The following is a 23,827-nucleotide window of genomic DNA, read 5'->3' as shown; positions in this document are numbered from 1 at the left end:
CCAAACCAGGGACAGTTAGTATTTCATCTTTGCTCCGAGCAGCACACCCCTGCCACCCACAGGGCTTCCTGGGAACCTCTTGCGGATGCTGTTCATTTCTCAAGGTCTGGGAGTCAGTTCCTCAGTCCCTCTCAGAGCCATCATCACCACTCCCGGAGTGACAGGAGGGGGCGCTGCAGAATCAGGTGTTGCTTCCTGCCCAAGGTGTTGAGCCCTTGGCCCTGTTGTTCGTGCCGCCATGAGCCCTCTGCCCCAGGAAACTGACCTGTCTCTCCTGCATGCCAGCCCAGTGTCCTAACCACATGCCCCTTCCTGGCCCTTTGGGGCTAGCCCGGTGTGGTGTGAAACGTTCGTTAGTCTGCAGGCCTGACGTGTGCTGTGCAGCGTATGTGGGGCCGGGCGTCGTGGGGTGGACCCTCGCCTGGTCTCCTTACCAGGATTCCTAAGGACAAACCCAAGTCACTCAGCTTCCCTGTCTCTGTCTGACCCGGCTCGCTCCACGGAGAAACCCCAGCCAGCGGAGAAGCAGCTGCCTCCCCCAGGAGCCGCAGAGGGATCCCCCCAGCAGGTGAGCTGCTGGGATGGGGAGCTGGGGACAGGGGAGGTCGGTGGCCGTGAAAGCCTTGTGACCACCATTGAGCAGTGTCACTGGGACGGTAGCTGGCTAAGCTCTTAGTTGAGGAGTACAGAACTGTGCCCCAGTGTGACTTGGCTGGGTGGCGCAGAGTGTGCCAGCCTGGCGGTGGCCGTGCCGGGGCGGTGTGCTGCGTGGGGAGGGCTGGACGTGTGTCCACTGGGCGTAGGTTTAAAAGGGCACTCTGCTGACTCCAGTGGCAGCTGGGGATGGGGGCGGCAAGGGACTGGGGTCAGTGGGGAATCAAACCCTCCTTGTGAATGGCTGAGAAGTAGCCTGCTCCTGGGAGTGCTCTGCTATCAGCTGGGTGTTGCTGGTTTTCCCGGGGCATATTCTTGTGGGGGGGATGCCATCCCTTGCTCCGTACGATCCGAGTCCCCCCCGCCCCCCCGGTAACTAGAGTGTTCCTGGGACAGTTGCTTTGGTGAAACATGGCCAGAGAGCCAAGATCTTTGGCTGGCAGCTCTGCCTGCATGGCAGCTCTTGTGCCTGGCTCCAGCCTCTGCCCCGGAGGGAAGGTGTGCCGGGCCCCGGCCTGCCTGGTCAGGCTCTGCGGAAGCGTTGCTGCTTGCGAGCGCAGTCCCTTGGCTGTGGTATCACTGCCCTCAAGCACACGCAGACTCTGCGGGAACCTGAAGAAGCCTTTGCTATGCAGCTGTTAAATGTAGCCCTGAGCCGCCATGTGCCTTGGCCTGGGAGCTGCGAGCCTCGTTCAAGTCTGTCTTGCTACAGGAACCAGTGGAGACGGCGGTGTTCAAGAACCCCTTCCCCAAGCCCCTCTCCCCCACACAGCCACTCACCCTCCTCCTCAGGGCCTGAGCTTTTGGGTGGTGCTCACTGGTTCTCCGGGTGTGACTGGCCGTACCCTGCCCCCACGGGCCCCTCGGGCTGGGTGAACGCTGCTGAGGGAGGGAGCTCTGCTCTCTATTTTGAGAGCGCTGGATCAGCCCCCTCCCTTCCCCCTTGCCCGTAGTGGCTGCCAAGCAGTGCAGCAAACCCATGCCTCTTCTAGTGGGTGGCCAGTCCAGCGTCCCCTCTGCTCAGCCAGCAGGTTGGATCCCCACGCAGGGACTCAGGGCCGTGGAGCCCTTGGTAGTGAAGAGGAGCCCTGCTGACCCCCGGGCCGCGTGGTGAGCGTGAGAGCTCAGCAGGGCTAACCCCAGCTCATTCGTAGTGTTGGTGGAGCGCGTTGCAAGCGCTGACCCCTTGGTGCCCTGTGTGGGTGGGTAGGCCAGTGCGCCATGTCTGGACAGACGGCGAGGCCTTTGCCATGGCAGCTGTGAGTGCTGTGCGCCTAGCTTCATCCCCCTTGGGAGTGCTGGCTGCAGGCTCTGCCACGGCTCTTCCCAGAGGAAGAAGGCCTGGAGAAAGGGCTTTGGGGGGCAGTTCCTGCTTGGAGCTGAGACCTCCCTGGGGGAGCCTTGCCCCAGCCCTGTCCCTGCAGCACGCAGGGCATGCAAACTCCCATGCTGTTCAGCAGCAGGCGACTGAGGGGGCAAACACACACTCCCTCTACATTTGTCACCAGCTCTGAGGGCCCCAGGAGGCCAGCTTCCTCCCACTCCCCTGCTCCTGGAGAGTTGCCCTGCAGAGGCTAAGCCCTGCCTTTGGCAAAGAACCTCAGTAGTTTGCCAGCAGGTGGTTCCCCAGCTGCCTTCTTTGCTCAGGACAGTGAGTGGCACGAAGGGTGACGCTAATGCTGGTTTGACCTTTAGGCTGTAGCCGGCCCCAGTGCCCAGCTGACCCCAGTGGAGGAAGCTCACAGAAGGCTGGAGAGGATCTTCATGGCTTCTGTAAATCAGGGAGTTATTCCTACATACCTGTGTACATGCACCCGCTCAGCTGTCCCAACCCGCGTGCTATGGCTTCCCCGCTGCTTCTGCCCCGTGTGCGTGAGCAGCTCTGACTCTGAGTGCCTCCGTGGGCGGGCTGGTGTGTGGGAGGGCGCCGGTGTGCCTCCAGTGTGTGTGTGTAGGTCTGGGAGCTGTGCTCCCATCACTCCCTTTGCTTTTCCGTGCGCCTGGGAGCTGCCGGAAGGCACCTCAGACCTCTCCTTGGCATTTGGGAGCCATCAGGAGCTTCTAACCCCTGTGGCTGCGGGTGCTGCTGCTGTACCTCTTCTGGCGAGAAACCTCGTGTCACGGAGTCCCCGGGCGATGCTCTGGAACTGCTCCCTACGAAGCCAGGCAGGACTCTGGGGAAGTCTCCTCTCTGTGAGCAGCCTGTCTTCAGGACACACAGCTCACCCGGCTTCCACCTTCCTGGGTCTGACCTCGGAGCATTCAGCCTCCTCTGCCCCTCCGTGCGCTTCCCACAGCTGGGGAAGCCAGAGGGTCCTGCCCCCCAACTCCGCAGTCAGACGGGACTGCCAGCCAGCCAGTAAAACAGAAGTTTATTAGACGACAGGAACATGGTCTAACACAGAGCTTGTAGGTACAGAGAACAGGACCCCTCAGCTGGGTCCATTTTGGGGGGCAGTGAGCCAGACAACCACGTCTGCATTTCACTCCATGTCTCCAGCCAGCCCCAAACTGAAACTCCCTCCAGCCCCTCCTCCTCTGGGCTTTGTCCCTTTCCGGGGCCAGGAGGTCACCGGATTCCTTTGTTCTCCAACCCTTTAGCTCTCACCTTGCAGGGGGGAAGGGCCCAGGCCATCAGTTGCCAGGAGACAGAGTGCCGGTCATTTATGTACATTGGCCCTTTGCTCCTCAACAATTACACCCCCTTATTCCACCCCCTAGAGTCTTAAGAAATGCCTAGGGGAAACCGAGGCACCCCTACAGTATTCAGAGGAAACATTAAGAACAGTCCCACTTTGTCACATCTCGGCTCTCAGATTTAGAGACACAAAGTGACGTGTGTTGGAACTCCCTGGTTTGATCAAATCCCTCCCTTGCCCCCCACACCTGGCTGCAGAGGTCACAGGATTCTCTTCCACAAAAACCATTTTCCCTGCTGTTTAAAATATGTATCAGCACCAGTTACCCTGCAATAACAAGTCCGGGGGTGCACAGCCCAGGGGTTAAGGGGTGCTTGTCTAGCAGGCAGGGTAGGAGCGGTGTGTGCTCTGTTCTCTGAGGACACCCCTCTTCTATCCCTTACCAGTATTACTGCCCATAGGAGGATGTGTGCAGGGGCCTGCCATTCCCTTTCATCCTGGCACGGCATGCAGGAGAGGCCCCCGTATGCTTCCTGTGCTTTCTCTCGAGTGCCGCAGCTGCCTGCTGTGGACTAACTGCTGCACCTGTGGTGGGTGGGGCAAGTGTCCCAGAGCGCAGCAGGGGATGTCCCGACAGGGTGTGATGAAACGGGACTGTTCTTAATGTTTTCTCTGAATAGTGTGGGGGTGCCTCAGTTTCCCCTAGGCAGTTCTTAAGTGTCTAGGGGGTGGGGTAAGGGTGTATGATCGTTGCAGAGCCCTAGAGGGCAGGTGTGTGCAGGGGTCTGGACCCAGAGAATGGCTGACACCCTGTTTCCTAGCATCTGATGGCCAGGGCCCTTCCCCCCTGCAAGGTGAGAGCTAAAGGGTTGGAGAACAAAGGAATCCGGTGACCTCCTGGCCCCGGAAAGGGACAAAGCCCCGAGGAGGAGGGGCTGGAGGGAGTTTCAGTTTGGGGCTGGCTGGAGACATGGAGTGAAGGGCAGACGTGGTTGTCTGGCTCACTGCCCCCCAAAATGGACCCAGCTGAGGGGTCCTGTTCTCTGCACCTACAAGCTCTGTTTTAGACCATGTTCCTGTCGTCTAATAAACCTTCTGTTTTACTGGCTGGCTGAGAGTCCCGTCTGACTGCGAAGTTGGGGGGCAGGACCCTCTGGCTTCCCCAGGAGCCTGCCTGGGCGGACTCGCTGTGGGAAGCGCACGGAGGGGCAGAGGATGCTGAATGCTCCGAGGTCAGACCCAGGAAGGTGGAAGCTGTGTGAGCTGTGTGTCCTGCAGACAGGCTGCTCCCAGAAAGGCGACTTCCCCAGAGTCCTGCCTGGCTTCGTAGGGAGCAGTTCCAGAGCATCGCCCAGGGACTCCGTGACACATGGGTCCTGGGCCACTGGACCCTCTCCTCTGTCTCCGTGGGGTGGGAGTTACCTGAGCATCGGGGAGAGGCCGTGGCCAGGCAGACTCACTCCACACAGGGAAGAGTAACGCTGGGGTGAGGCTGCTGGCGCTCTGAGTCTGGAGGAGGAAGTGTGCCACCCCTCCGGTGCCCAAGGGGCAGCCCATGCCTGTTGCCCCCAATGGACTGCTGGCCCCTCTGCTGCTGGAGGGCGAGTGAGCATGGCACGCTGGGTCCGGGAGCCGGGCGGCACTCCCTGAGGAGGAGGACAGCGGCCGCAGTTACTCACTTCGGTTTACTCCAGGCTGGCCTTTGGGCTGCTGGCAAGCAAGCAGCGCAGCCCGCGGGTGCATCCCAGAGTCAGTAAGGTCCGCAGTCAGTCGAGTGTTAAACTTGTTCCTGTTGGTACTGGCCCTGGTGAGCAGCCCTCCGTGGAAAGGCCAATGTCGCTAGCTTTCTGTGAGCTCCCTGGGGCTCCGGCTTGGGGCGGGGCACGGTCAGCACCAGGAGTGTTTCCATTAGTAGCAGGGCCATTGATTACCAGTGGGGTGGCCTGCTTCCTCCACCCTCCTCCAGGAGAGAGCTTTGGGCCGCCCAGCAGCGAGGCTGGTGGCTAGCTGGAGTCAGAGGTGGGCTAGCTTTGTTGGGTCCACTCTGCAGCACTGGCTCTTGGAAATCCAACCTGGCCTGCAGTAGGGGAAGGCTCAGACAGCTGTCAGGCCACGGATTTCACCCTGCAGGATGGGGGTTTTAAAGGGCCAGGGCAGGGTTGCTCTGTGATGCAGGCTGCAGTCCCTGAGGTCAGACCCAGCCCAGCATCACATCCTTGTTGTACCAGGCGATTAGCAGTTAGGCCGAGGGGTTTTGTCATCAGGGAGCAGAGCTGGCAGCTGCGACTTCTGCTTTGGCTTGGAGGCCAGGCTCCGTTGAGACAGCCGTGCAGTTCCTTTGTGTATGCCGAAGCCTGTGCGAGGTACCGGGCAGAAGCTGGCTGGCTCTGAGAGTGGCCTTGCTGGGAGAGTGATGGCCCCACTGGCCTGACAAGGGTGGTGGTTGTCCCCGAGCCATGGGGAAGCAGTTGGTTTGAGCAGCGCATGGTTGGATGTTGATGTGGGGTTTTGGCCCGGGCAGTCGCACACCTGCTCTGTTTGGGATCACTGGCTGGGATGAGTTTCCTTCAATTCTTTGCTTATCTCACCCTCTTTCTTCTCCTTTTTCCCCTTCTTGCCTTGCTGCCATTAGCTGGAGCCTGTGGCCTCCCCGTCAGCACAGAGTCAGGTACTGTACCCCTGCCCACAGGAGCTCTCTGCTTCCACCAGTGACCTTCCACCGTCGTCTGTCTGCCTCTGGGCTGGTGTCTGTGCACGCGCCTCATGCTGGAGTGTAAGGCTTTCTTCACCTCTCCCATCTCCAGCCTGCCCCGTCTGGGTCTCTGTCCCGCTCATTCATGCCATTGTGCGAGACTAGACCTGCTCCGAGGCCATTCTGGAGTAATCCCAAGTCACCCCCCTGCGGGCAGGGTCTCGTGTGTCACTAATGAGCTGTATTTCCTCTGGCCTTGGGACTTTCCTCCTCGTAGCCAGGCAAGCGTGTGTGGGGCGAAGAACAGGTCGCCTAGCTCCCAGCAGTGGGAGGCTGCATACGACGGGGCAGGGAACAGGCCGCCCAGCTCCCAGCAGTGGGAGGCTGCGTTGGCCAGAGCCGCTGACCGCTGGCTTCCCCAAGCTTCTAGAGCAGCTGGTGTGGGGCTCCCTCAGACCAGTGGCACATGGGCTTCCTGGCTGCAGACTGACTTGTTCACCTCTGTGCAGGAGTTGCCTTGGGGTTGGAGTTATTCCCTCCCTTCCCACTGGGAAAGCAGGAGGTGGGAGCTCTGCACCGGGATGGTGCCCGTGAGCTTGCGGAGTGCAGTCCTGGTGCTGTCTGGCGGCAGAGGACAGATGTGCAGATCAGTGCGGCATGGGGACAGTCTCAGGCAAGAGGACCATGAGCGGCTGTTAACTCTGTCCCAGCAGAAGGCTGCGTTCGGGCAGCAGTCAGGTCCTCGCCTGCTAACAGTGAGTGGGACGAAGGACACCGCACCCTTGCCGGCTGTCCGTCCCCATGTCACAGAGCGCTTCTCCAAGGGGGTCAGAACCACCGGCACGGCTTGGAGCTGGCCCAGGTCACTCAGCGAGTCAGTGGCCGAGCTGACAAGAGAACCCAGGAGTCCTGACTCCTAGCCATAGGCCCTGTGTACTGAGTAGGCTGCCTCTCGAATGTACTGGTGCCACCACTTGGCCTGCTCCTTGTATCGACCTGGGGCTGCAAACGCCCAAAGGGGAAGGGCCAGGCTGAGCAGCAGACTGCTATGGGCCGTAAACTCCCCCAGACCTCCAGTGGGGACTTGCGTCAGCTCTGGTGTCCCGAAGGCTGCAAATGCCTGAGTGTGGATGAGGTTCCCGAGCCAGGGCTGGTCTGACGAACCCAGCGGCCTGCTGTAGACGGGGCGAGGGAGGGCAGGATCCATTCCCGGGCCAGGCCTGGGCCAGGCTGGCAGGTAAATGGGCACTCGAGAGCCTCTTGGCTTAGGTGCAGTCTCTGTCTCCACCTGCTGGCCAGCAGTGAAACCTGCATCACCCAGCTCCAGTGGGCTCTGCTCTGTGCAGTCACCTGGGGACGGGCGGGGTCCGCAGCTCTCAGGGCGCTGGGCTGTGCGTGTCCTGGCCGTGTCAGCCGCCACGCTGGACTCTCCGTGACGTTCGCTCCCAGACATGCGCGCAGCTGCTTTTGGGGAGCAAGAAACTGTGCATTGCTGAGGGGTCCCATTCACCCTTCTGAGTAGGGGGTGAGGGTTCCTCCGTGTGCTGGAGAACATGTCCATTTTCTCGCTTCCTCCCCAACGCCCGACGTCTGGGTAGCCTGCCTGTTAGCCTAGGTGGGACCCTCCTTCCCACTGGCTCCTCGTTTTCCCAGCTGCTTGTGGATTGGATAGCTGGGGGGCACAGCAACGCAGGGAGGAGGGGTCCCACCCCTCCCAGGCCAGAGGGGTATTGTCCCCAGGTCTCCCATGTAGTGGGGCAGAGCACTGAGGTCAAGGCCCAGCCCTGGGAGACAGCATTCCAGGTCTGCCACTTACTCCTTGGGTGAGCGTGGGCAGGTCAGTGGCCTCTCTTCAGAGGCCCAGCTCTGCAAAGCGCTTGGGGGGCAGGCTGGGAAATGCAGGCACTGTTGTTAATTGTGACCCTCAGAGCAGCCCAGGAGCAGGAGAGCTGTGGGTGGGGGCTGCAGGACACAGGGCACTGCCACCCTGCCCACAGCCCTACCCTGAGTGCAGCGTGGGCACCGGAAACTCTCCTTCAGGAGCAGCCGCCCCTCCTGCGGCATGGCAGGGGGTGCCTGGGGGAAGTGCTGACAGCGTGCCGAAGGGTCGGGAGAGACGCGGTGTCACTGGCCCCCCTTTGCATGGTTGGCAGGTTTTGTCCCATTCACCTCCATTCGCTTTTCATAGCGGCTTTCCCTGCTCTTTGCGCCTTCCCCTGGGGGGAGAGGACGTTAACCCTTTACACCTTGCTTCCCCATCGGCCTCAATAGGGACAGGCGGACGATGCCCCAGCAGCCATGTTTGGCCCAGCCTCCACTGCATCCCTGCCTCAGGTCTGGCTGCTTGACCACATTAACGTTTTCGCGAGTATCTGTGAATTTGCTTGATGCTGGGAGGTGGGGGGGATGAATGCCTTGTTTGTTTGCTGGAGTGTTGCTCTCCCTCTTTCTGTTTGCATGAGGCCTTTGCCCTGCATGTTTGCTGAGCTCGTTGGTGGGACAAGGTCTTAGCCAGGACAGCTGGAAAAGCCCCCTGGGCCCATCCAATCCACTCTCCACAGGCCAGCCTGGGGCTGCTCCCTGAAGGCCCATGGCCTTGTCCAGTGACTCCAGGGTTGGGGCCTGCCCTTGGGATGACTCCTCCACCCAGCAGAGCCTGCTGTTGGGCAGCTTTGTCAAATATCCTGACCCCTTGTCCTCCCCTGTGGCCCACGCTCAACAGTCCAGTGAGGCCGACAGTTCTGTCCCGTGAGCTCCAAGGAGCTGTGCCTGTTTGCAGAGCTGAACTCTGCTGCGTTTTCCGGCTGTATACGTGGGGCCCTGTTTGCACGGGTGTGGGGGTGTTGCTCGGCGAGACTCCGTGTGTCGTTCGTGTTGTCCCAGTTGGCAGAGTTGCCACGTTGTGCTCTCCGTGCCCTGTGCAGGGCGTGGGGGCTGTGTACATTGCTCACTTGGCTTGGAGCTTTAGGGGTGTCCCTTCTCTGCACTTTCCCTGTGTCCATGTGGCCAGGGTTCATTCTGCCCTGCAGGATGCACTGTGTTCCCCGCTGCCCTGCTCTGCTCTTTCTTTCTTTCTGCTGTGAGGGGGTCGCATGCTCAGCTTGTCCCAGCTGCACCAGGGCAAGTGACTTGGTCGTGTTGGTCCAAGACCCGATGTGAGGCTGGCTCGAGCAGAGTGGCCGCTCTGAGAGCTTGTGTCGCGCAGATCACGCTGCCTGTTAATGATGCAGGGATGCTGCCATGCTCCCTTTGATGGCTAGAGCCAGGCTCTGTCGCGTGGAACAGCAGGGACCAGCTTTTCCACCCCTGGGGTCACTGCAGAGCTCCCTGGGATCTGAGCTCTTCCCTGGGCAGGAGCTCTGGCACAGGGCTGGGTTTGCTCACTCCAGCCCCAGTGACTCGCTGTCCTGGGGATCAGGGGGTGCCTGGGCAGGGAGAGGGGAGGGCAGCAGGTGAGAGGTGCTGGAGTGTGTGATGGCCTGGGCCGGTCCAGTCCCCCTAGCCTGTGCCGTGACCTCTTCCCCTTTCTCCTCGTACTGGCAGGCGAAGACGGAGGAGCAGATCGCGGCTGAGGAGGCCTGGTATGAGACGGACAAGGTGTGGCTGGTCCACAAGGATGGCTTCTCCTTGGGTGAGTTCAGGGGGTGGGTGTTGTCCTTCACCTTCCGTGGGGGGCCCTGCCCCTGGCTTCCTCAGGGCAATGCCATGCAGTGGGAGTGGACCACGGTTCTGCTCACAGCCCTCCTTGCTGCTCCCCAGTGCATTGCTCAGAGCTGTAGCCTGGCTCTGACCTGCCAGGCGACAGGCAGAAGAAAAGAGGCCCTAGAAGGCATCACTAGTGTGCCCTTGCACCGCGAGAGCAGGGTGCCTTCTCCTGAGCCTTCACGCCCATGCCAGGGCTCAGGGAGGCAAGTGGTAAAGGAGCAGTGGCTCTGCCCCGTCCGCTGTCTGGAAGAGGTGGGGCCTGGTGTGGGGGAGCAGCCTGGCCTCAGTGCCAGAGCTCCACCACTAGGTGTCAGCATGTCCCTGGGCACGGGAAGGGATGGAGGGAGGGACAGGAGGGGGTCGGTGCCAGAACCTGCCCATGCCATGGCCTGTTTGTTCCCTTCGCAGCGAGCCAGCTGCGGGCAGATGAAGCGAGCCTCCTGCCCGAAGGGAAGGTGAAGGTGAAACTGGACCACGATGGGGCCGTGCTGGACGTGGACGAGGATGACGTGGAGAAGGTGGGAGCCCTGGGCCCTGGCTCTGGCTGGTGGGGCGGGGCAGGGGACCGCGGGGTGGGCAGGAGGGGAAGGTGAGAAGTGGCTCTGTGCCTGCGGTGGCAGGGGCTGTGTGGGGTAGGGGCTGGGATTCCCTGCCTGATGCTGCCTGTCCTCCCTCTGTTGTCCCCAGGCGAACCCGCCATCCTGTGACCGGGTGGAGGACCTGGCGAACCTCGTCTATCTCAATGAATCCAGCGTGCTGCACACAGTGCGCCAGCGCTACGGCGGTAACCTGATCCACACCTACGCGGGGCCCACCATGCTGGTCGTCAACCCGCTCAGCTCCCCCTCCATGTACTCTGAGAAGGTAACGCTGCCCCGCTGCAGCGCCGGGCCTGGCTGCATGAACCCTTCTCACAGCTTCTGCACTCAGTCCCCGCGGGTCCCACTGCAATGGCACTGCTCCACCTGCAGCAGGCTAGAAGAGTGGCCGGGGACAGAGCCCAGGGCTGGGAGCCAGGAAGTGCCGTGTTCCCGGCTCTGCGACAGTGCCCTGGGCAACGCCAGCCTCCCCCACTTGCCTGTCTGTAATGGCGAGGGTAGTGCTGCCCTGCCTCGCGGGCGCTGCAGGGTTTGCCACCCAGGCGGGTGGTGCTCAGTGTTACTGGGCACGGTGGACAGCCCCTGGGCTCTCGTTGTGGGTCTGTGCACCTGGTACGGGGGCAAGGGCAGACTCTCCTGCAGGTGTGGGGGGTACGTACAGCCCCAAGCGCAGTTATTGGCTGTGTTCTCTCCTGGCTGCATAGCCCGTGTTGAGGAGAGGTCCTGCTGGACTTGCGGCCGGACAGTGCCAGCAGGTGGGCACGCTGCTCCTGCCCTCGGGCACTCCTCAGGCCGGCACGTGGGCTGCGGGCCCTGCCGAGGGGGAGTGGCCTGGCCCCGCCCCGCCCCGCCCCGCGCTAGGTCACCCAGCCGCCTGTGCTCTCCCCAGGTGATGCACATGTTCAAAGGGTGCCGCAGGGAAGACATGTCTCCGCACATCTACGCTGTGGCCCAGGCTGCCTACCGCACCATGCTGATGAGCCGCCAGGACCAGTCGGTCGTCCTGCTGGGGAGCAGCGGCAGTGGCAAGACTACATGCTGCCAGCACCTGATCCAGTACCTGGCCACCACAGCCGGCAGCACGGGGAAGGTCTTCTCAGGTGAGTGCCCAGCAGTGCTGGCTGGGCCGCGGCCAGAGGAGAGCGCGGACCGGCCGAGAGCGGCTCCACTCGACGCCCCTACAGCCTGGATGGGCCCTTCGCTGCTCTCGCCTGGGCGGGTTCTTAGCAGCTGTCTGGAACCCGTCGGCACTGCTCGTGGGCACTGGAGGGGACACTGAGGGCTCCCTGCAGCACTGCGGGCTCCCGCCAGCCCCACGGTGCTTGGGGGATGCTCTCTGGGTCCCCGGCCACGGGCGTGGGTGCACAGCTCGGACCAAGGGCACCTGCTCCCTCTAGGGTGGCGCTGGGGTCCCTGGGTGCTGAGGTTGCCCTGCGGCTGCCCTTTCTGTCCCTGCACCGTGGGCGCTTGCTCTGGAACTAACACGGCCCTCCGGGCCCCGGGGCTGGCCGGGCACACGCCCTCTCGCTTGTGTCCCCGCAGTGGAGAAGTGGCAGGCGCTCTACACCATCCTGGAGGCTTTTGGCAATAGCAGCACCAGTATGAATGGCAACGCCACTCGCTTCTCCCAGATCGTCTCGCTGGACTTTGATCAGGCTGGCCAGGTGGCCTCAGCCTCCATACAGGTGAGAGGGGGCTGGGGGGGAAGAACGCACATGGTATCTCTAGACTTACTCAGGGGGTGTGCTGAGTGTACAGCTGGAGGGGCCTGAATGGCGCTGGGCAGTGACCACAGAACAGGGACCTGGCACCTAGCTCAGAGTTTGGGGCTGTCCCTGGCACGTGACTCCTAACAGGACCTGTGGCCTGTCCCACCGGCCCCCTTGTGGCTGGCCCAAATGGGGAGCTGTCTTTGGCAGTCTCAGCAGGAAGGCAGGGACCCAGTGGGGCCTGGAGACTGAACTCCCCTCCTTCCCGATCAGAGCTGAAGCTGTCCCCTGCTGGTCTCAGTGTGGGGCTAGACGGGCGCTGGCAGGCTGCCTGCCTGGGCTGTCTCTTGAAAGCGGAGCTGTGTGTTCACAACCACGCGCAGCAGCTGCACTGCTGGTAGATCCACTCCGTGATGGTTGGCCTCGTTTGCTGGAGCTCATCTTCGTTCACATCTGGAGCATTGCACAGCGAGGTGGCGAGGCCCGTCGCAGATGGCCTTGATTTCCTTTCCTCGTGGAATTAGTCTCCAGTAACGAGGTGTCTCTCTCCCTTGCCCCACTCCTAAAAGCTGGCACCAGCGTGGGTAAGGAGAGTGCAGCCATTGACGTTCGGCCAAGTCCCTCTGTACGCCCGTGTAATGAGAGCTGCAAATCAGCTGTGCGGAGATAGATTCAGGGAGGCTGCGGAGGCTTTGAAGAGTCTGTCACTTTACCAGTGTTTGTATTGACATAATTAGCTGCCGCCCAGTGAGAGCAACCCCTGGCCTGGGGCTAGATGGGCCAGGAGTATTGCAGCATCACCCTGGGCATGGGGCAGGGCAGTCGCTGGCGGGCAGGCAGGAATAGCTCAGCCCCCCTCCACGCAGCCCCCAGGGAAAGCTTGGCACCCGGCGTGTGACTGGGATTTTACCTCCCACTGAGGCAGCTGAAAGGCCCCTGCTAGAGACAGGCTGGGAGTAATTGGGATAACACTGAAGGGCCGTGGGCCCTGTTGTGCTAGGCAAGGGCAGACACGGGCAGCCCAAAGATGGTCCCTGCCCCAGAGTGCTGCCTGCCCACAAGTCAGAAAATGCAACGCTGGGGGCTAAGGGCGGGCGGGGAGGGGCCAGCAGAGCCAGGTGCCCTGGGCCGCGGGTTGCAGCAGGCCCAGCTCAGGTGAGCAGAGCCGGGCCTGTGCACTGGTGCTGCGTGGCAGGTGGGCGGCTGGTGGTGACCTCTGAGACATGCTGTCAGGCAGCGTGCCGCAGCCCCGCCCCAAGTGTCTCCATTCTGGTCCCCAGACCATGCTGCTGGAGAAGCTCAGGGTCACCAAGCGGCCGGCCAACGAGGCCACCTTCAATGTCTTCTACTACCTCCTGGCTGGCATGGACAATGCCCTCAGGTGAGCGCTGCATCACCTGCCCCCATCACTGCCTCTCGCCTTTCCCTGGCAATGGGGTCCATTGCACCCAGCCGTGGTGATGGTCTGAAAGCTGGCGGATCGCTAAGCTCTGCTCAAGCCATTCCCCTGCCAAGAATCGCTTCGCTCACCGCTGAGAGCCAGCCTCGGCCCGTTGGGTACAGTGCTGCAAGCCCATGAGTCTGTGAGGTCATGGAGGTGGCAGGGGCCAGAGAGGGGTCTGCAGTGCAGCTGGCATGGTGTGGCCTGGCTGCCGCATCAGGCACGCAGCGACCTGAGTCTGCATAGCCTGCAGGGGTCAGAGAGAGAGACCAGGGTCCCAGAAGCTGCCTCAGTGCCCTGTGGCAGGGAATCTTATTCCAGAGAACAGGGCTTGGTCTGTTGAGATCAGCCTGCATGTCTGAGCTGACTCGGGCCTCGGGGGAGCCTGGCCCTGGCGTGGGGCCTGTCAGCGTAGGCCGGCCCTGCGTGGTGCTGTAACGCTGTGTTTTATCCCTGCAGAACCGAGCTTCACTTCAGCCACTTAGCAGAGACCAACGTGTTTGGGATTGTACCACTGTCCAAGGTGACTCAGGGCAGAGCCGGGTGGGGCTGGTGTTACGAGAGCGTGGTCCTCCTTGGCCTATTCCTGCATGGGCAGGGCCCACCTCCCCAGGCCTGACCCAGCATGGGCTGGGCCCCGTGGGCCTGGCTGAGCAGGAGGGCCCTCGGATGAAAGTCCAAGGCCGACAGTCACTGTGGAGCTGCTGTTAGAACAGGCAGAGACCTGGGGGCTGGGGCGGTCCATTGGGGGCTGCTGCTGCCTGCCAGCTCCCGGGGAGCGCGCTGGGTGGGAGCGACGCAGCACAGTGACGGCGAATCCTCCGCCTTTCCCAGAGAGATGGACTCTCCGTCGACTGGGCTCCATCTGTTTACTCTTCTGCTCTCTACCGGAGCCCCAGGATTATCCTCTGATGGAGATTTTTAATTAAAAGCTTAACTAAAGCCTTCCCTGCCCGTGCCCAACGCCCCGCTCTGTCCTTCACAGGGACAGTGTGAGCTCTGCAGGGATGTCTGCTTTGCGCTGGCCCAGGTGCTCTCCGGGGCACGGTGGGTGGCCCGGGCCCATGCAGACCTGGTCTTGGGCTGAGGGGAGCTGGGCGGGGCGGGAGCTCTGGCACGGAGCAGGTGGCTGTTTGCCAGCAGTGAGAAAAGCCCCTTGTTCTCCAGCCAGAAGAAAAGCAAAAGGCAGCCCAGCAGTTCAGCAAGTTGCAGGCTGCCATGAAAGCGGTGGGCATCTCCAGCGATGAGCAGAAGGCGTTCTGGCTCGTCCTGGGGGCCATTTATCATCTGGGGGCTGCAGGAGCCACCAAAGGTAATGAACTGTTCGGAACGTGGCCGGGCGAGGTTTGCCGGTCTGAGCGGCCTGCAGGTTGGCAGCCTTTCCATGCACTGTTGTCTCCCGAGAGGCCACTGAGCTGCCTGTCCCCACAGGGCGGGTCAGTGCCCATGGGAGGTTCTCTCAGAAATACTCCTGGGGGCTAGTGAACCCTGAGTAGGGCTTCCCTGTTTCCCCCTTGGCAGCCCTGGGTGCTCTGAGACCTGGTGACACCTGGCTGCACCCGGTGGATCAGGTGCCTGCTGCTGGGCAGGCTTTCTGAGAGGCCAGGATCATCCCCAGTGCTTGACCCAACCAGCTTTCATCCACTGTCATTCGCAAGGGAAATCACCAGCTCCCCATTGACCTCAGGGCCTTGTGCAGGGCTGTCCACACAGAGTGGGCGGGAGGGGACATGGCACAGCCCTAGTGTTCCCCAGCTTCCTCCCTCCCCCACAGGATGGGAGGGAGCCGGGCAGCCCCAGCCTGGGCATGCTGTTGGTGGTGCTGGGTTGCTGCAGGAGAGACACGTGGGGTGGGGCTGAGTCAAAGCAGAGCAGTTCTGAGGCAGTGGGCTGGCAAGATATTTGGGTTTCCAGCCCTTGGCTCGGGGAAAGCCTTGGTGGCCACAGGGGTGATCGCTACTAAGCCACGTCCCCTCCCTGGAGAAGGTCTTGGCTGCTTCCCTGGGCAGGCGGCTGACGTGTGCATGAGGACGGCCTGCTTGTCCTCTCGTTCCTGGACTAAGAACTCTCACAGGGTCCTTTGCAGGAGGAGTTGGCAATTGCCTCTGGTCTCTCCTGGGGTTGTGGGTTCTGCTCCGTGCCCTGTGCTGGTGGCATCAGGGCAGGGGCTGCACTCTGAGCGGAGGTGGAAACAGCGATCCCAATCCCGCTGCGTTGTGTCCCGCACTTGCCTTAGTTCTGAGGAGCCCCCTCCAGGCTGGCGGAGCAGCATGCTGTGGTCATAGGCCCGGAGTATCATGTCTGTCCCCAGTCGGGCATGCGGCAGGGTCTCTGGGCCAGGTCTGTGTCTCGGTACTGGCTGGGAGAGTGCCTAGGGAGGCTACGGGCAAGGCAGAGCCCCAGGTGGACTTGGTGCAAGTGCAGGGCCATGAGTGCTCAGTGTGAAGAGAGACCAAGCTGGTGGGTTTGCCCTGCAGTGATTTGGGAGATCACAGCGCTCCCTCTGAGCTGGGCTTCCCCCGGGTCTTTGGCCATGTCAGATATCAGGAGAGCTGGAATAGCTTCCAGGGCTTGGGTCGCTCTGTGGCACCCATCTTTCCGAGGCCATGCACTGTCTCCCCGGAGTTCTGGGGAAGTCTGGCTGCCTGCACTCTCGCCCCGTCCCCCTGGCAGTGCCAGAGGGCAGTGGGTCATGCTGGCGTCTGCTCCCCACTGGCGCGCTGGGATTTCCCTTTTGAGACGGGCGTCCCAGAGGTTCCTGCTGCGACTACTAGGGCTTGGATTTTACAGCCCAGGGAGCGCCGCGGGGGAAGGCCCCTCAGACTTTTGCATCATGGGGGCTGTTTTGCAGTGGGGGGCGGCCAGCGAAGGTGATTTCATAACATCCCAAAGCTGGAGGGGACCTGGGGCAAGGTGGTTTCTGTAACTAAGCTGCAGGCTGGTTTCAGTGGGGCCGCCAGGGGACAGCATGGCACCGGTGGCGAGGGAGGGGGCTGGAGTGGAGTCAGGGTCTGCACGGGAGCAGCCTCCTTGCTGTGTGCTGCAGACCCTGCTTGGCTGGTGCCATGCTCAGGGGGTGTGGAGGTGATTTTTATCGGTGCCGTGTCTCACAAAGCGGACAGAGGCCCTGCTGGAGAGGGAGAGAAGGACCCACGTTACGGTGTCCCCACCAGCCCCCATGGCATGACTGCCTCTGCCAGCTGGCCCCTTGGCTGGCAGCCCTGAGGCTGGATCACAGCCCCTCAGTACACAGGCTGGCCCTCAATGCAGGCCCAGCCTTGCCCCCGCTCTCTGCGGCTGCCCTGGAGCTGGGGTTAGACACGCTGCCCTCTGCGGAAGGTGCAGGTCTGCGTTCCAGCAGCTCCATGGGCAGTTGCTTGGGGGAGGGGCTGTCTTTGATCCACATTGGGCGGGGCCGGGTGGAAAGGACCCAGGATGGACCCAGAGAAGCCCAGGGCTTCCCGAGCTGTGGGGCCCCCAAAGCAGGCCAGGCCTGCCGAGCGCATCTGTCTGCAAGCGTGGCCCACTGGCTGAAGGAAGGGCTGTACTGTTGATGAGAGGCTCCCAGCAAGGCGGCCTTTGCTGACTCCTGCCTGACGAGTCTGTATGGGGCCCCAGTGCCCCCTTGCATGGGGCTGTGTGGGCCCAAACCTGCCCCAGGATGGGGCTGGCAAGGGGAGCCAGAAGATTGGCATGGGGGGCAGAGGGGCGAGCGGAAAGATGGGGGCCGGACCTTGGGTTGGGGGCTGCTGTGTGGCTGCCTGGCTCCGAGGAGGGGTCCCGGCCGGGGTGGTGTGTCTGTGTCTGTCTGTGCCGGCTTGCCACGCTTGCCCCCAGGGGATGGCCCAGTGCAGGCGTTCGCTGGCAGCAACTCTCAGCGGTGCATTCTAACCCCCTGGTTTTGTTTGCATGGTGCATGCCGTCCCTTGGCAACGCAGACACCGATGAAGGTAAAGCTCCTTTCTCTCTGCTTCCCCATGCTGTGTTCCACGTGTTACCCATTAACTCGCCCTCCCTGTGTGTCCCCTGCTCCTTGCCTGGTGCCAGGCGTCCCCGCATTTCCCCTCCCCACAGGGCGGCCGGGGGCGTTGGGGTTCGGGCATTCCCGCGTTTCCCCTTCCCCATGGGACTGCCGGGGGGTTGGGGTTCAGGCGTCCCCGCATTTCCCCTCCCCCCGGGTGGCTGGGGGCGTTGGGGTTCGGGTGTCCCCACCGTTCCCCCCTCCCCAGGGCAGCCGGGGGTGTCGGTTGGAGGGAGACCTGCAGCGAGAGCTCTGCACGGTGCAGTTTGGCTCCTCCTGCTGCTCCAAGAGGCGCCCTCAGGCCCAGCCCAGCTGGGATCCAGGGCAGCTCCCTGATGTGCAGGGGAGGGATGTGCACTGCGTTGCCCCTCACTGAAGCAGGCTCATCCCCCCGCCAAGGTGGATCCTCAGTCCCAGGCAGGCTCTGTCTGGAGCCCTGGCTTTGGTGTGCTGCTGAGTGGCCGCTCTGCGGCTGGGCTGGGAGTACGGGAGCCTTCCTGTTATCCCAGCTCGGCGGCAGGTCTCAGCCATCGGCCTCAGCCATGGCGCACCAGTCTCCCCTCCTCAAACTCCTGAGTCCGTGTTCCTTACGGCCCAGTCTGCCCCGCTCCGCACTGAGCTCTTCGAGCTGCACCAAGCTGGACAGCGGGGTTGGCTGCGCCGAGCCCTGACACTGCCACATCCCCTCCCTAGCCACTCCTAGCTGCTGCTTTGTCTTGCACTGAATCTCTTTCCCCGGCATTGCTGCTCTTTGAGGACGCCTGCCACTGGCCTCAGGCCTGGGTTGGGATGCCCCTGACACTAGACAGCCCTGATCCCCTCGAAGACCCACAGCCCCTTGGGGAACCGGCTGCATTCCCAGCACTAAGACTCTCTCCCTCCCCGCTAGCTGGGAGGAAGCAGTTTGCTCGGCACGAGTGGGCCCAGAAGGCTGCTTACCTGCTGGGCTGCAGCCTGGAGGAGCTGTCTTCATCTATCTTCAAGCACCAGCCCAAAGGGAGCCTGCAGCGATCCACGTCCTTCCGCCAGGGGCCCGAGGAAGCTGGCTTGGGAGATGGCTCAGGTACTGGGTTGCTGCTGCACATGGGGTGCAGGTAGTGTCAGCCGATAGCATCGAGCAAGGCGATGGCGCTTCCTACAGGTGCACGGAGCCTGGCTGTCCTCCCCTGACCATCTGCCTTCCTTTGCAGCTGACGCCCTCCTGGGTCTGTAACTAGCCAAGTGGGAGAGGAAGCATGGGCCAGTGGTCAGGACACTGCCCCGGGGTTTGAGCGACCTGGATTTGCTCAACTCCCTGCTCCACCACAGACTGCCTGAACGACCTTGGGCATGTCACTTTGCCTCACTGGATTCCGTTCCCTATGAACACGTAGGATTGTGAGGCACCTCAAACAACGTAATTCCCCTGGACCCCATCATCTCCTTGTCACGAATCTCTGAACGGTATTGAGCTGGGCCCATCGTCTGAGCACCTCACAGTCCTCAGTGCCTGTTGCCGCCCAGCCCACGGGAGACACAGGGCAGGGCTGTTCCCCTGGTATCGAGGGAGGCCACCGCTCAGGGAGGCTGTGACTTGCCTCAGGCCATGCAGCGAGTCTCTGGCAGAGCAGGGATCGGGCCCCATCCCCCGAGTTCCAGGCTAGCGCCCTAAGCACTGAGCTGCCCTTCCTCTGCGTGCCCGGCATTCTGGGGGTGCCGGCTGTTACCAGGGGTCACTTTTTGGAAGCACGTTGCTTTTGGGGTGCAAGGAGGGTGGCGATGTGGGAGCTGCAGCCCAGACTTCCTGGCTGTGCTCACTGGACATGCTGGAACCTGGGTTTCCCCTTCTCCCCCAGCCCAGCATGGAGCCGCCTGACAAGAATGCAGGATGGTCTGAGCCCAGAAAACAGCTGAGGGCCCCGAATCCCACCCCCTTTTCTGACGGGCTCCTGTCCTACCCCAGGCTCCTCCTCCAAAACAGCCACTGCTTGCCACCCGCTTCCCAGCATCTCCTGCGGAGGTCCTCATGGGATCCAGACCCTCGCGGGTCACCACCCTCTTTTGACAGGCAGGGACAGAGGCCTACAGAGGGTGTCAGCCGGGGCATCGATGTACCCTGTGCTGTAGTGACGAGATCGTCCTGCCTCCCCGTGGGAATGCACTGCCTGGGTTCACACTTGACGTGCAGCCGTTCCCAGGGCCCCCCACGCTGTCGACCTTGCTCCCTTGGAGCCTGAGCCACTGGATCAGCTCCCCGAGCCTGTCCTGGCACAGGGGGGGCGCCCTGGCCGCATGTTCGCTGGGGGAGGGTGCAATCGCCTTCACTCTGGAACCATTTCTTCCCCCCAGGCTCCAGGCTGACAGCTCTGGACTGTTTGGAAGGCCTGGCCTCTGGCTTGTATTCAGAGCTCTTCACGCTGCTCATCTCGCTGCTGAACAGGTACGTGCCTAGGCCAAGCCAAGCACCCAGCCCCCGGCTGGCTCGGGGTGGAGTAGGGGTGTGTAGGCAGGAGCCTTGTTTCCCCTTGATTTCCCGGGAGAGCTGCCAGCGCTCCAGCACGTTTCGTCTCCCCTTCGGGGAAGGGACCTCGTCTGGCACGCTCTCCTAGCCCGGCCCCTGCAGCCGTCCTGCTGTGTGCTCCAGGGCCGCGAGCAAGGCCCAGGCAGGGCTCTGATGCGTCGCGTAAGGATGGCAGAGAGCGCTACCCTAGGGCAGCTGGGTGCCGGGCAAGGGGCCCTGCTGCCCAGGTGTAATGGCTGGGGGCAAGTGGTTCACCTCACATGTGTAGCTGGGGCATTCTGGGGTGTTGGTCTTCCTCTGGAGCTGCAGGCATTGCTCCCAACGAGGCACAGGACCAGGCTGGATGGATCGGGAGCAGCCGGCAGGCAGGGGCCCATTGGTCTGATCCCATGCCCTGCATGGAGCCCTGTGTGCCCTAGCCCCTCTCTTCCCCCCCCCCCCCCTCGTCTAGGGCGCTCAAGTCCAGCCAGCACTCGCTGTGCTCCATGATGCTTGTGGACACCCCAGGCTTCCAGAACCCTGAGCTGACAAACCAGAGCCGCGGGGCCAGCTTTGAGGAGCTCTGCCACAACTACGCCCAGGAGCGGCTGCAGACACTGTTCCACGAGCGCACCTTCTCTCAAGAGCTGGAGAGATACAAGGAGGTATTGCCTGTGGGATCCGTCTCGGCCCATGGCAGAGACCTGCTCCCCAGCTGGAGCAGACCCGCAGGAGCCCAGCGAGGGACTGGAGAGCCACCCCGCTGCGGAGGAGCCTGCGGGCGCTGCCCTTGCCCGGGGCATGGCAGCTCTAGGCTGTACAGGGCGTGTGGAAGGGGCCGTGGAGGCTGTTTCCTTAGCTAGTTGTGTTGCTGACTCTTCTCTGCTCTAGCATCTACTAGACTCCAGCTGATTTCTAACCCTGTAGGTGGCTCGGGCAGTCACGCCTAGACAGGACTCCGCTAATCCGTAGCTCCGAATCTGGTGCTTCTTGAAGCAGGGGTTTCCCCGGGAACAGGCCATTTGCCATTGGCCTTGCCATGGGCCCTGGTGGCTTTGCTAGCAGCCCTGTACATTGCAGTCACCCCGGCAGCGATGGAGGGGTGGCTCCTGGCAAACTCCCCAGGGTGGGCGGGGAGCTGTGTGCACCAGCCATGTGGGGCCCGCTGCAGGGGGCTAACTGGGCCCAGACTCCTTTGCTCACGGCTGGGCGGGTTCTCGGTGCCCGCTGCTGCACTGCCTGTGTGCACGGCCCAGCTAACTCTGAATTCCCAGGCCGGGGGGGCTCTGAGAGTGAGACCCTGGTGCAAATCCAGCCCAGGGCCAGGGGCTCAGCCCAGCTCCTTGGGGGGCTGATGTCCGTGATCCAGGAACCACCCTTTGGTGACGACTCCAGGATTGGCGAGGCCCCAGAGGCCGAGTTTCCCCCCATCTGTTGGAGATGGCTCCCTGGGGACGCTTTGCCCAGTGCCCCGCATCCTCACTTCACTGGGGACCATGGGCCCTCTCCCAGCCGCCTCCAAACACCCCAGCGGCAGCTGTTCTGGGGGAGTGTGACCCAGCCTCGGGAGCTCCCGCTCTTTGCTTCCTGCGCTGCCCAGGGGCCATCTCCCTTCGCACCTGGCACGCTGCGTGGGGACGGGAGGCCGAGCTGCTTGGTTATTGCTCTGCCATCCCTGTCGGGGCACAAGGCAGCACTTCCCAGGCGTGAATACAGCCCAGCCCCGGTCCCCCCGGCTCACCCCTGAATGGTGCACGCTGGCCAGGGCCGTGACCCCATTCCCCTGCCCCAGGGACTCCCCTTCCTGAGCTGAGAGCCATGGGGAGCAGCCTGGGGCAGTGGGCTGACCGTACCCTTCCCCTGTGCACCGGGAGGGAGGCTGGGGCTCTCCAGGGAAACCCCTGTGGTCTAATGTCCTGTAGATCCTATTCAGACTAATGTACTGACTGACCCTCTCTGGGTCCCGTAACTGTGATCTTTAGTCACACAGGCACTAACCCTTCGCCTGTCCGTCCTCTCTAGGAAAGCATAGAGCTTGCATTAGATGACCTAGAGCCCAGTACATCTGGCTCTGTAGCTGCTGTAGACCAAGCCTCACACCAAGCACTGGTAAGCACACACCGGGTTTAATGGCAAGAATTTCTCTCCCCTCTCCCCTGCCTGTGTCTAAAGCTCTTCTCCAGGCCCACAGCACCTTCTGCTCCCTGAGTCAGCAGCTTTGCGGGGCCGTCTAAGCAGTGACCAGGGAGTTGCACTTTGCTCTGGGCCACACTCTCGTACCCTGATCATGACAGGGCGGGGCAGGGAAACCTGGGGGGGGTTTCTTGTGTGCAGACAGAGCAAGGGGAGGCTCCGTGGCTCCAAGCTCCCCTCCAAAGCAGGGTGTTTCCCTGTTCCTAGCTACACCCAGTCACCAGCACCCAGAAGCCTGCAGCAGGTTCTGCTGCCTTTGCTTGCGTGCAGAGGAGACCCCTCTGTCCCCAGGCAGATGCCCTCCTGGGGTTGCATTCATGGGGAGATGCCAGGTTAACTCCCGCGGTCAAATGCCTAGCAAGCTGGGATTGCAGCCAAGCTGGGAGCTGCTCTGTAGCAGCAGCGCTCATCCAGCTGGTTACCTGGCGCTAACAGAGAGAGGCTTCTGGCGCTGGGTGGGGAGGCTGCTGGTAGCGGGGGCTTGCTCTGATCTGCTCAGGGTGGCGTTGATCTGCCCACTTGCTGGCAGGGCCAGTTCAGGGGAATGCAGTTAGTCCCGATGTCTGCAGAGCTGTCGGGGAGGTGACCCTCCCCATGCAGGGGCAGGAGGGCTCAGTGAGGAGGCACAGTCTTGTCTCTTCCCCTCCTTGGAGGAACAGCCGTCTCTTCCCAGTCTGACCTTACCACCACGCTCCTCTTCTCTGGGGTGGGCTGTGGCCTCTCCGTCAGCTCGTGGGGCCGGTGTTCCCCCACTCATCTCCAGCTTTGCAGACCGCCCAGCTCTCGGGTGGGAGAACTGCTTCCATTTCCCCTGTTGATTCCCTGCATCCTGCTGGTGGCTCTGCGGGGTGGGCAGCTGAGGGTCACCCTGAGGGAAGCTCTCTGCTGGGAGTGTCTGGGGGGGAAGAGAGGTGATCACAGCCCCCCTTTCTTTGCTTTCTGCTGCGTTTCCATATGCCAGACTCCAGACCTCACAGCCCCTCTCTCAGCCACGTTCCCCCCAAGCACTCTGTGCCCGAGGCTGGGAACGGCCCTGCTTCCCCTGGAGCCTGGCCACCCGTGTGATGGTGCTGCCTGTAGGAGCCAGCTGAGGTCGCTCATCAGGGTGAACTGCAAACAGAACGGGGCAAAACCCCACACGCTGGTGGATATTCCAACACTTAGATTTACCCAGCCAGCCCAAACCAGCTTCTATAGCACCTCCCTGGGTACTCGGACGTCCAAACAACGCAGTTCTCTTAAAATGCCCAGCCTCAGGCCTCCCTCCAGACACACCTGTCAAGCATAGGATGATAAATTCTGAAGATCTTATTTCATCATATAAAAGAAAAGTTTCTCCTGACCCCAAAGGACCAAGCCCAAGACCCAGGTCATATAACAACTCAGATCTTACCCCAAATACACACTTATAGTAAATTCTTACTAACTAAACTAAAATTTATTTAAAAAGAAAAGAGAGTGTTGGTTAAAAGATCAATATACAGACAGACTTGAATTCAATTCTTGAGATCCAGGTACATAGCAGAGATGAGTTGCCAAAAGTCCTTTTAGAAATAGTCCATAGGTTATAGTCCAATGTCTGTATTCAGGTTGACTCCAGTGAGTGACTGGGGATCTCAGTCCTTGTGGCGTAAGGGTTCCCCCTCTTGAAACCCAAAGCAGATCGGAGATGAAGAAGGATCATGTCCCAAGGTT

The 23,827-nt window shown here is 61.9% G+C and overlaps 1 protein-coding gene across 14 annotated transcripts in view; it reads left to right on the top strand.

Annotated features, from left to right (window-relative positions):
- Positions 1 to 23,827, top strand: part of MYO18A (myosin XVIIIA) — a 144,026-nt gene that overhangs the window by 66,750 nt on the left and 53,449 nt on the right. For 4 of the 14 annotated variants that reach the window (XM_074974715.1, XM_074974716.1, XM_074974708.1 and 1 more), the window contains 14 exons: positions 5,926 to 6,066; positions 8,257 to 8,319; positions 9,529 to 9,616; positions 10,099 to 10,208; positions 10,378 to 10,554; positions 11,179 to 11,389; positions 11,832 to 11,974; positions 13,279 to 13,379; positions 13,899 to 13,962; positions 14,607 to 14,751; positions 18,350 to 18,523; positions 19,789 to 19,879; positions 20,412 to 20,604; positions 21,962 to 22,048. In XM_074974715.1, the coding sequence (XP_074830816.1) occupies positions 5,926 to 6,066; positions 8,257 to 8,319; positions 9,529 to 9,616; positions 10,099 to 10,208; positions 10,378 to 10,554; positions 11,179 to 11,389; positions 11,832 to 11,974; positions 13,279 to 13,379; positions 13,899 to 13,962; positions 14,607 to 14,751; positions 18,350 to 18,523; positions 19,789 to 19,879; positions 20,412 to 20,604; positions 21,962 to 22,048 (1,788 nt within the window). Of the gene's footprint in view, positions 1 to 514; positions 569 to 2,349; positions 2,428 to 5,925; positions 6,067 to 8,256; positions 8,320 to 9,528; positions 9,617 to 10,098; positions 10,209 to 10,377; positions 10,555 to 11,178; positions 11,390 to 11,831; positions 11,975 to 13,278; positions 13,380 to 13,898; positions 13,963 to 14,606; positions 14,752 to 18,349; positions 18,524 to 19,788; positions 19,880 to 20,411; positions 20,605 to 21,961; positions 22,049 to 23,827 lie in introns of those variants that run through there. The other 10 variants (XM_074974717.1, XM_074974718.1, XM_074974713.1 and 7 more) reach the window with 7 other exon arrangements.

The sequence above is a fragment of the Natator depressus genome, chromosome 17 (genome assembly GCF_965152275.1).
Source record: "Natator depressus isolate rNatDep1 chromosome 17, rNatDep2.hap1, whole genome shotgun sequence".
Taxonomy (NCBI): Eukaryota; Metazoa; Chordata; order Testudines; family Cheloniidae; genus Natator; species Natator depressus.
Note: the sequence above shows the minus strand (reverse complement) of the source record. Positions and strands in the feature narration are given on the sequence as shown.